This window comes from Cibotium barometz, chromosome 3, assembly GCF_041138505.1.
Source record: "Cibotium barometz isolate CiBa-2024 chromosome 3, ASM4113850v1, whole genome shotgun sequence".
Classification (NCBI taxonomy): Eukaryota; Viridiplantae; Streptophyta; class Polypodiopsida; order Cyatheales; family Cibotiaceae; genus Cibotium; species Cibotium barometz.
This window is the reverse complement of record NC_141048.1, coordinates 62,005,816-62,018,110: the sequence shown is the minus strand read 5'-3', so window position 1 is coordinate 62,018,110 and position 12,295 is coordinate 62,005,816. Positions and strand designations below refer to the sequence as shown.

At 45.4% G+C, this 12,295-nt stretch overlaps 1 protein-coding gene across 1 annotated transcript in view; it reads left to right on the top strand.

Moving 5' to 3' along the window:
* Positions 1–12,016, top strand: part of LOC147640356 (mitogen-activated protein kinase kinase kinase YODA-like) — a 33,388-nt gene extending 21,372 nt beyond the window's left edge. The window contains exons 8-11 of the mRNA XM_086779588.1: positions 10,094–10,204; positions 10,328–10,537; positions 10,611–10,705; positions 10,795–12,016. Coding sequence (XP_086635714.1) covers positions 10,094–10,204; positions 10,328–10,537; positions 10,611–10,705; positions 10,795–11,365 — 987 coding nt within the window. The 3' untranslated portion in view covers positions 11,366–12,016. The remainder of the gene's footprint in view (positions 1–10,093; positions 10,205–10,327; positions 10,538–10,610; positions 10,706–10,794) is intronic.
* Positions 12,017–12,295: the final 279 nt, after the last annotated feature.

The window sequence follows — 12,295 nt, the reverse complement described above, 5'->3', positions numbered from 1 at the left end:
ACCCGTGAATGTCAGCTTCTTGGACATAACTGGAGATTTGGTGTGAGCTCGGGTATTCACCATTGGACGAAACCAGGCTGCAGCAAAGGAAACTGCTCATGACCCGGCGGGTAACCATACACCGGTCCTGGTGTCTGGGAAGGGAGGAAGGAGGCGGCTGTGTACAGATCTGCGCGGAAAGGGGCTGTGCGGGAGGAGGCCTAGCGGGGAGGGGGGGGGGGCGCTTCTCTGTGCGCAAGAGAGGGGGGGGCTGCTGCGTGCGAGAGAGAGAGAGAGAGAGAGAGAGAGAGAGAGAGAGCAGGCCTAGAGAGAGAGAGAGAGAGAGAGAGAGAGATGAAATGTTATATTAATGTCTTCAAAAGGCCATAATGACCTATGAGCCCAAAAAGTTTAATGTCTTCAAAAGACCCAAAGGGTCTATGAGACCAAAATGATGTGTACATAGTGTCCATGAAATCTCATCATGGATGAAATAAGAAAAAGCAATAGTAAACTAAACCTGAAAACTGAAAGCTAAGATCTCAAACTCTGAGATTATACAAGATGAAAAATCTAGATCCAACTATGCCAGGTATAGGCTGCGAGAAGTGATGGGATATGGGAATCAACCCTGTATGTCAAGTAAGGGCCCATCCAGGATGTTCATCATGGTGATACAAGAAGGCTAGAGATGTTGATAGTCTGCTGCGAGGATGAGGCTGCTCGATGGCAGGCTAGGATCTCTTGAATCCGGGACTGATGAGCTGGGGTGGTCGGGGTCCGACAGGATGAGGGCGTCTAGCTCTCTGGAGTGTGTATGCCCGATCTGATGTGACTCCCATGGGCTTGCTGTGAGGGGGCATTGTGGTATAGGCTCCCGTTTCCACTGTGATGGGCTCTGGTGCCTCCCTATCCACTCCTCTAGGCTGGAAAAAACTGGTGATGGTAAGCCGAGAGGAGGGCTGTTGGGGGAGAGGATCTCTGAGTAGTGACTCTCTGTGTTGTTTGAACTTGAATAGGAAGAGTCCAAGGCACCTTTGATCTGGGTACTACATGATCCGGGATAAGGGTCTCTAATTAGACAGTGAAATCTCCCTCTGATCTCATAGTAGACTGGGCATTGGCGAACATAGTGATTCCTGACTCAACGACCGTCTGACGGAGTCTACATGTCTTGTCCTCTTTGGGTATCCACGTTGGCCAATGGCTATCTGCATAGCATGAGGCATGAAGTCATCAAGATAACTTGAGCTCTGTATGAAACCATCTGATGTGGATCTCAGGAAATAATCTCTGTAGTACTGCATCTTGGTAGACAATGGGCCTGCCGGCAGTGTGATCCATGTGTTACGTGTGTATAGCCCCAGTAGATTGTATCAGATCACCCAGTTCCTATCCTCATGTGTAAGCCTAATGTGTGGGGAATCTAGATCAATCATCATACTGAAATGGAGGGAGTTGTTCCATCTGTAATCCATGTGCTGGAAACCAAGTGAGTACTGTGCCATACCAAGGTGAATGCTCTCCTCCATCACTATCTATATAGTGCAAGTCGGGGGAGTCGAAGTGGATCCATCTCCCTCACCACCCTTTGTATATAAGTGACTGTCTGGAACATGGCCTCCATCAACATAGGAACTATAGCAAACTTTTCTGAATGATCTAGTGGGGAACAGATGACTTGCTGCGTATCATCTGTGATAACATCATGATCTGAAGATGCGCTATGCGCTGCCAATTTGCCAGGGATAAATCTGGTGCCTAGAAAGGAGCTGCATACATTAAGTGCTGGGTTGACTAGGGTGTCAAAAAGCCAACGTTTTGTTCTCCGCTTTTGAAAATGTGCCTGGAAACACTGCCTCTTCAATAAGGCTAGAGCTGCATATCCTCTAGTGAGTCTATGCTCTGATGCTTGTCTCATAGAGAAGCGTGGACTCGTGAAGGTAGCTCTGAGATAGACATGAGTGTGCCACCTCAACCTTGGTACCCATGTAAGTGATCTTTGTACGGTGTGCAACTGGGAGGTGTGGGATACCATAACCTTGGTTTTCGCAAGGTTCATTGAGAGCCTCCTCTGTGCGTAAAAATCTTGTTAAGTATCCATGTGCTTCTGTAGTGTTACATACACTGAAGCTGACCACAACACACAACAAAGACCTCTTTAAACCTTGATTTTGGTGAGATCTTTTGCATCGATACACTGAGTCGAGAGAGAGAGAGAAGAGAATGAAGATGACACAGTATTGGGTCCCAAATACCCATTGAAGGGCCCTCTTCTGCAAGCAAGAGTATTTGCTTATATACTTCTTTGGACAACTTCTGTACAGTGCTTTAGAACAAGCTCTAAGATTGCTCAACGCAAGGACAAGGAAAACCGTACGTCTGCTGAGAATCCACCAATCCAAGGGCACCATAGAAGACTCTTCTGGGCCACTTATGTGAGTCCAGGATAGGTGTAGGGCTGAATGCTGAAGAGGAGCTTCAGGGTTTTGCGTGGAGAGGATGGAGACTGATTTTTGACTTGACTGAATTCTGCTTGATGATTTAGGCTGAATACCAGGCTATTGCTTTTATAGTGCTTGGGGCTGCTGGTTGGCCAGCATAGATGTTGTCGGCCAGTTTTTGCAGGACAAAAAATGCTGGAATTAGCATTTAATGCTGCGCATAGTTCTGCTGCCCCCAATGTTGCTGTTGGCCAGGCTTAATACCCCTTACTGCTGCCTATAAACTGCTGTCGGCCTGTCCCATATGCTGCTAGGGCTGCTGACTATGCTCTACAGCTTGCATTGGCTGTTGTATGGGCTACCCAAGTGTGCCCATGGCATAGTGTAGGGTTGCCCCAAAAGATGGATCAACAAGGGCTGTCTGGGAATTACCGCTTGTGCAGAGTGATGTGTGTGGTCCTATGCGGACACTATCTATTGGAAAGCATCTATACTTTGTAACCTTTATCGATGACTGCTCGAGATTTGCTTGGGTGTATCCCTTCAAAGCAAAATCTGATGTATTTGCATGTTTTCAGCATTTTGTGGCACAAGCTTAAGGTCAAACAAGTTGCAAAGTGTAGACCCTACGCATTGAGAGGGGGGGTGCACATGTCCGTTGCTTTCAAAGCTTTTGTGGCGGAAAAAAAGCGGAAAGCAATGGAAGAGGCTAGAGTTGTGCCTCGTTGGCTGCTCCGTCCTTTACAGGAGGGCAAACTCTCAGCTCCACTTGGTAGCAGAGCACGAGCTGGTTCACGTGATGCAAGAGAACATGTAGATGTTACTTGCACAAGTACACTTTGTGATGTAGATGAGCTAGATTTATTTGAAAAGGCTCATGAGGATGAGCATTGGGTAAAAGCCATGCAAAATGAGTGGATTCTATCCATAAAAATAGCACATGGGATTTGGTAGACTTGGCGAGAAACCCATTGACACAAAGTGGGTATACAAGTTAAAAAGAAAGTTTGATGGTATTGTTGGCAGGTACACAAGGCCAGGCTAGTGGCCAAAGGATATGCCCAAAAGAAGGGCATTGATTATGATGAGACTTTTGCACCTACTTCTCGTATGGCCATAGTTGGATGTGTTGTTGCATTGGCTGCCCATCATGGATGGAAAGTGCATCAGTTGGACATAAAATCAGCTTTTCTCAATGGGGTTTTGCAGAAAGAAGTTTATGTAAATCAGTCCATTGGTTTTGTGATGCATGGTCATGAAAACAAAGTATGCAAGCTTTGAAAAGCACTTTATGGCCTCAAACAAAACTCCTCGAGCTTGGTATGAGAAGATACATACGTATTTGACCACACAGGGTTTTTGCAGTAGTCCAACAGAGAGCATCCTCTATGTGAAAGAGGATCATTGTTGGTCGTGTCTGTCCGACCACCTCCGGCTCGGTCGTGTGCGAACAGGCTTACACTTGGGCATTTTTTCCCTTTGGCTGGACACAGGTTTTTTTCCCGTGTGAACCCACTCCAGTGTACTGGGCACTTGTCCTAGGCGTTTATATTTTGTACCTTCGTTTCATTTCATAGAGTTGAGTACATGTTTCCAGCATCTCTCTCTCACTCACGTTTCTTGCAGAGATTGTGTGTATGCGTGCGTGTGTAGGAGCAGCCATCACCCCTTCCAACAGTGGTATCAGAGCCCTGTTAGGGTTTCTTGCTCCCTTTGCTTCACATTGCTACACAGCTTGAGCACTTTTTCTCTCTACACAGAAATTTGGAGTTTTTTTCTCTCCTCGTCAAACTTCGTGCAGAGAGTTTTTCTCTCTTCTCGTTAAAAATTTCAACGCGTTTTCTCTCTCTGCGCTGTGTTTCGCTACTTGCAGATTGCATGCATGTGTTTTCTCTCTGCGCAATTACCTTGCTGAAGTGTGTGGTGTGTTGCTATTTGTTGCTCGCTGTTTGCGTGCTGTGCTGTGCTGTGCTGTACAAGCCGAGCGTTGCGCTGCTGTGCTGTGTTGCACCTTGTGCTACCTGCTGTAGAATTTAACGCTGTCGCTGTCGTGTGCTGTGCGCACTGATCTGTTGAAGCTTATATTGTCGCTGATTGCTGTTACGATTACTATCATACGTGCGCGCACCCACCTTGGCTGATTTAAGCTGCTACCATACCTGTGCGTTGTTGTGCTTTCGTACAAGTCATCCCTCAGCTGCACGTTGTGTCACATTTTGGGCATTTGCAGTTGATTACAGGTGGCAGGTTCTTCCATTGCATTTTCCCCTTTCCAAAATCGGTACATTTTGTCAAAATTACTTGCAAACTTTTGGGCTTTCCGACATTGAGCCTCAATTTGTAGCATTTAGCTTGTTTACCATTGATTTCAGTGGGATTACTTCGCTTATGTATGCATAATTGGGGATTTCTAGGAGATTGGAACACTTTTAAAGATTTACAAGTCCCGGTTCATATTTCATCTAATTGGTTGCCTAAAAATTGGGGCTTTTCTACATTGAGTCCATTTTTGCAGCATTCGACTAAAATACCTTTGATATTGTCGGAATTTGAGCACTTGTAGCTCTTACAGGTGTCAGTTGATTGTGTTTTTCACAGCACATGTATACATTTGTGGTTTGTTGCAGTATATGTGTGCCATTGTGGACACTTTGATAAATTCGCATTATTGTGCAGTACACTTGCAGATTTGAAACATGCATATGTATTTCCTGTGGTGGAGGAGTTCCCTTTCAGTCTATTGATAGGTTTGCTATGTTGTCATGGCCAACAGTAACAATGACCTCTTTGGCATGCTACCTCAAGAAGACAAGCTCAATGGGGATAACTACCCTATGTGGGCTTATATGATGCATCATGTATTGGTTGCCAAGAATGTATGGCTATATGTGGATGGCACTGAGGAGCGTCCTCTCGCACCTACTCCAGCGGAAGGTGAAGTAATTCTTGCTCACCCTTCTGCAGGTCCACCTCCTTATCCTTCTCCTACCCAGCAACAACATACTTGGGATGCTCAGGCCCATGCGTTGATTGCTCTCTCGTACCGCAGGCACATCATTCCGCACATTCATTCTTGCACCACCGCAAAGGGTGCTTGGGATACCTTGGTGATGTTGTATTCAAGTCGCAATGAGGCTCGTGTAGCTTACCTTCGGGACAAGCTTGAGACCTGACTGCATGCTTGAAGGTGACTCTATCGATCAATACCCTACGCATGTGAAAGACCTTCGAGCAGCTCATTAACATTGATGAGGTTTTGACAGATGGCTATCTTGTTCAGACAGTTTTGCGTAATTTGCCCGACTCTTATCAGACATTTGGCACCACTTTGCGGTTGTTGGTTGGCAATGCACCTCATGCTATCACTTTTAACAACCTTGTGACTCTCTTGCTCAGTGAAGAGCAATCCCGTTCCAACAGGAACAACATGATGTTTGCTGAGTCAGCAATGGATGCTTCTTTTCGTGGGAATCGATCTGGGCTTAAACCTAGCCCATCGGATCCTCCCAAGTCAGAGGACAAGCCAGAAAAGAAAAAGTGTTGTACATATTGTAGGAAAACAGAACACACCATAGAAGAATGCATGAAGCGTATTGAGAGTGAAAAAAAGCAACAGCTGGCATCTTCTTCCACAGGTGCAGATCAGGCCAATTTGGCTACAAATGTATCAGCCTTGACCATCACATCTTCATCACTTATAGAGATGTCTTCGGATGCCGTTGCTTTTGATGGGTATGCTCTATAGTCAGTACTTCTTGGTATGCGTTGTCTGGCGGATGCATTTCAAGGGGGGTTTTACTTGCCCACATGCAGTTGGTGATGCCTCATGGTCACTTATGCTTGTTGACTCTTATGCTTGTCTATGCTAGACGCTTTCTCTTAAGTGATGTCTACTGGAGATGCCTTTTATGCTGTTTTTCCTTGCAGCGGGATTATTTCTACAGTGTTGACATTGTCACTTTCTCACATGTGATGTTTACTAGGACTGCCTTCTACACACTTGGCCAGTGTTGGCTTGCCCTCATGGTTTTGACGTGTCACGATTTTCAGCTTTCCCCATCGCTGAATTTTTACTTTTATCAGCCCTACGATTGCTGATTTTTCCTCATCAGACCCTCCATTGATGAGTTTGTCTCTTACAGCTTACATTGCATGTCTCACAGGCATGACTTCTGGATCTTGTTGCCTTTACACATGCGTATATGTGCTATCTCTTCTTATGCTTATCAATGGTGGAGTTACAGAGATATGCTTTGCTCTCTTGTTGTCATTGATGTGGATTACATGCAGTTCAATTTGGCATTTGGATGCTTGCCTTCAGGGGGTGTATTATGCGATGCCTCTTGATTTGATTCAGTTGATGTTCACATGATCTTTGACATGCATTTCCGGTGATGCGTTTATGTACTACTATGCTCTAGCTTTAGCACTATGACATTGGGGTTTCTCATCTTCCCCATCATATAGTGCTTGCTTTTCCCATTGGCACTACAGTTCTTCTTTGCCATTGTGATCCCTCTTGATCACTTTTGCTGTGGAGCATAGTGTAGGGCTGCATCCACAGCTTCATCACCCTGCCACCCGTTCACCCCGTTCACTTGAGGGGGGTTTGTTGGTCGTGTCTGGTCGACCACCTCCGGCTCGTTTGTGTGTGAACAAGCTTACACACGGGCATTTTTTCTTGTGGCTGGACACATGTTTTTTTCCGTGTGAACACACTCCAGTGTGTTGGGCCCTTGCCCTAGGCCTTTATATTTTGTACCTTCATTTCATTTCATAGAGTTGAGTATATGTTTCCAGCATCTCTCTCTCACACGTTTCCTACAGAGATTGTTTATGTGTGTGTGCAGGAGCAACCCTCACCCCTTCCAACAATCATGGCACTTTGATTATGCTTATTCTTTATGTGGATGACATGTTGCTAACTGGGAATGATCTGGTGAAAATTTCAGCATTCAAAATTGAATTGCAAACGTCATTTGAGATGACAGATTTGGGATTGTTGCATTATCATTTGGGCATACAATTTGTGCAGACCGATGTTGGGATTTATGTACACCAATCAAAGTACATTCAAAAGCTGTTGCACAAATTTGGGTTTCATGATTGTAAGCTCATCTCTACTCCGATGGAGCGAGGGTTGAAATTGAGCATGTATGATGTTGGAGAACCTTTTGATATGAGTGTTTACTTACAAGCACACATGCTCAGATATTTAGTTTGGGGTTTCCCAGAGTAGCAAATTTATGCACATTCCAGGTACAAAGCATTGGCAAGCAGTGAAGTGGATCTTCCACTATCTTCATGGCTCCCTAGATCTTGCATTGGTATATCCCGGGGGGGGGAGAGCTTGCTGTTACATGCTTACAGTGATTCCGACTGGACTGGTGACTATGATACACGGTAATCGACCAGTGGGAATTATTTCTTTTTGGGGCATTCATGCTCATGGTTGAGCAAAAAGCAGCCAACTGTTGCCACATCTACTTGTGAGGCTGAGTACAGGGCAGCCTTTATAGCCACAATAGATTGTGTATGGCTGAGGAGATTGATGATCGATCTTCGTGAGTGTCAGTAGACACCCACTACAATACTCACTGATAGTCAGAGTGCTATAGCTGTGGCGCGAAAGCCAGTGTTTCATGCACGTACTAATCACATAGAGATTCATTATCATTATGTCAGAGAGAGGATGCATGCAGGGGAGATCTCATTATCTTACTACTCTACATAGGACAATGTTGCAGATCTGTTCATCACGAAGGCGTTGCCTCGAGAGAACTTTGAAGCTTTCCGCAAAGCTTTAGGCTTACCCTCCTCCTACATAGAGTGATTTGTTGCCGACCTTGTACAGGTTCGCATTGCCACCACGGGAGGGGGGGATTTATTGCCATATATGCTATGAGTGGTGCCACGTGTGAACATGGGCTAACCAAGAGCACTTTTCTCCCTCTTGGGGACCCTTGGACATCTAGTGTGAAAGGACACCACCACATTTATTGTATTTTGATATTATGGAGGTGACTCTCTAGCTGCACACATTCCAATGCAATCCATTTTGGGTGAGCATCAATCACCATCTTTTTGCTTGCTGTTACTTCTCTATGTGTATGTCAATCATCACGTTCTTGTTGCTTGCTGCTGCATCTCTGTGTGGAACCCTAACCCTAACATCTGCGGACCTAGGCAACATTGGTCCGGGAAGTCAATGATCTTGGAGAGTGAACCAAATCCCTCACGAAATAGACAGTGAAACCTCCCGTGGATCTCATAGTATATTGGGCAGCGGCATATGTAATGCTCCTCTGTCTCAACCTCTGTGGCGTAATCGGCGGATCCTCTCCTCTTTGGGTCTCCGTATGAGCTTCCCGGTGTTGAAGACGCGCTCAGCTCTACGTGTCTACACTCTAAGGTGGTGAGATGAAACCTGTATCTGGCCAATCACAATCCGCATGGCGATTGGGGAAAAAGAGAGAGAGAAAGAAAGAAAGCAAGCTGTATTAACGTCTACTAGAGGCCGAACTCGACCTATGAGACAAATCAATGTACAACTGTCAATGTCTTCTGGATGTCCAGAAAAAAAAAGGACAAAATGAACATGAAATAAACTATAGGCAGACAAAAGAGAGAGAGAGAGAGAGCAGACAGTTGGTGTCATTAACTGTCCAGGCTTCTCTTGGCAAATCAAACTCCCTCCCCTAGAATAGAACCTTACAGTAACCTAAAAAAAATGTACAGCTGTAAAACAAGTAAAATCCCCATAATGAGGTATGAGTCTAGACTCTAAAGGGAGGGGGGTTCCTTCCAAGAGCCGGCTGCTATGGCAGGGAGGTTACAAATACATGTTGTGTATGTGTGCTTTTTTTTTTTTTGGGGGGGGGGGGGGGGGGGGGGGGGGGGGGGGGGGAGGGCGTGCGCGCGCGCGCACACTAGTCCTTCTAGCATCGTGTGATCCTGTCCATGCCTTCAGAGGAATGGTGTGGGTTCTAGATGCGCATGAAAGCGGTCCTCCATATCTCTGGAGCTGCTCTAGAGGCACTTCTATCGGCAGTGGAGAGTGGATGAGATCTTTCAAAATGGCATGGTGTGGATGAGGAGATCGTGAATGAGGATTAAGGGTGAGCCTTGTGGATAGTTGCAGGATAATTGCACATGAATTGGACTAATGGAGGAAGGCTTTGTGAATGCCACTGTGTTGTAGAAGAGTCTTACATTGCATCTGGGCTTGTCTGACTGCTTAGAACAATAGTAATGAGGAGATCGTGAATGAGGATTAAGGGTGAGCCTTGTGGATAGTTGCAGGATAATTGCACATGAATTGGACTAATGGAGGAATTCTTTGTGAATGCCACTGTGTTGTAGAAGAGTCTTACATTGCATCTGGGCTTGTCTGACTGCTTAGAACAATAGTAAATCAATCCCATAGGGATGTGTTGTCTGCCCTAGGAGAGAGTCACTATCACTAAGGGATATTTACAAAGATGGCATGGGCAATGTGTTCAAGTACTTGTAGATGTGCTGCAGGTGTCTAGATGTGCTGCAGGTGTCTAGTCTCAGTCCAGCATTGACTAGAATGGCTGTAACATTATGAAGATTGTCATGATGCTTTGATTGTATTTTGCTGATGTCAGTTCAGTTTATTGATACTTGATTTCTTGCCAACTTTGTAGGTCATCATGCAGAAAAATACTGGGTATGAGTTTGCGGTCGACATTTGGAGTCTTGGATGCACTGTCATGGAGATGGTCACTGGAAAGCCTCCATGGAGTGACTATGAAGGGGTTAGTTGTTCTGTAATGTGTAGCGTGCAGTGTTCACGCATCCATGTGCATTTATATGCATGCATTGATGCACAGTCTACATGAACTATAACAAGTGCTCGCTTGTTTGCCTGGTTTATTCAGGTAGCAGCTATGTTCAAGGTTACCAGAGCAGAGACTCCTCCCATCCCAGAAACCCTCTCGCTCGAAGGACAGTCCTTCATTAAACTTTGTTTGCAAAGAAACCCAGCAGATCGTCCTTCTGCAGCATTATTGCTGGAGCATCCCTTTGTTCAAATTCCAAATGATGGCCCTGATCCCATAATGCATGCTATCAACATACGGGATTTCTTGGTAGAGCCTTTTACATTGTTAAATGGTATTTGCATCAATGTGTCTTGATTGCTGAAATTTGTCTTTTTAACAGTCACAGGACATTGGAGAGATGAGTATGCGGCAAGAAAATGACGGCAGCTCAAGAGGGTTACCAAGAAGAGGTGGACCTCAAACATCAAATATCCGGTAAGGGCAAGCTTTCTATTTAATGCTGAAACTTTTCTTAGTGACTGCCAACAAAAAGTAACTCTTGTTTATTGGTGGAACCTGTGCAGCGGATCCTCCTATGCTCCAGCTCGACCAGGCATATATCCGTCTCTGAGTGCCCCCGTCTCACCACGGTCATCATATCAAGCTCTCAGTGTATTGGCTCCAACACGATCAGCTGGTCTGCTGCCTGGATTCTTGACGCCACCAACAGGTGGTCAGGGAGGTTTATCTGCCACAGGATTTGACTTGTATACGACTTTCGAGAATCACTCGAATGTGCCTTACAGAAGGTCAGCAAGACCGTCACATGTAAGGCATGGGATTCCTGCCTCTCTTCACGTAACGGTTAATGGACCTGATTCTCAGTGGGGTTTAGTCTCTGAAAATAGGCAAATGCCACATAATTACGCCCCAAGAAGCAATGGGCTTTACATGTCAGGGAACACTAGACCATCCAGAGAAGTAGAACGGGAGTATACATGGAGGCCTAATGGAGCTCTGCAAAGAATGGATGAGAGAGTGACTCAGGTGCTTCTTGAGAGATCACCTCATCATAGTCCAAGGTATAATGGACGGGGATCACCAATAGGTTCAACGGCAATCAGCCGCACCAGCAGCCATGAATTGAACCTGTAGAGTAATTTCTGAGTTCAAGTCATCACATTAGCGATGCTATTGAACCTCTGCAGCATCTATCTTGAGCAGCAACACCACAGGAGTCTGCAAACTGCAATCATCTCTGGAGTGATTCTTTGAGTAGCTTGTGGCATCTCTAAAGTGACTTTGCATAATTGCAAGTGGACATAAAATCTGGTCTACAATGATTTGTGTGGCTGCCACGGATATGGAGCTATCTGCTGTTTTGCTCATCTTATAGGCCTTATTGTGGATATTGCTCTCATCAACCCATGGTTGACAGTATTCAGAACCATGAAAGTACATGATGGAAAGACGAAAACAGGGTACCTGCGTTCTTGAAGTTTTGGAGCAAATCCTGTTGTACTTTTCAGTACAGATTCTATGTATCTGTGTACCAAGATCCTCCCACAGCACCTACCGGCATTCCCTTCTCGTGCATTCTTTTTGCAGATATTGTGCCTTGGCCCCCTTATGTCTCAGACATTGGCTTCTGAAGGTGGAAGCTTTTCTAGCACGGGTGTATTCTAGTTTCAAACATGGTGAGTTCAAAATGTTATCCAACTCTAGAGCCTTATTGGATAAGGGCTGCTAAAAGATTGTATAACAAAGTTTGTCAATGTGACCTTTTGTAACTTAGGAAATTGCTCTCATAGACTGGAGATAGATAGAAGTTATCATACATGAGAGAGAGAGAGAGAGAGAGAGAGGAGATTTCTAGTCTTATAGAGAAGCCATGGGGCATCATATGACAATCGCGGTGTCGGCACTGAGGTGTGAGGAACAAGACTTGAACATGGAGCTCATTTAAGAGCCTGATGCTTTAACTGCTATGCTATGCCTAGAGAGAGAGAGAGAGAGAGAGAGAGAGAGAGAGAGAGAGAGCATTGAATTGCATGGCTTGGGTCTTGCATTGGGGATCTCATTAGC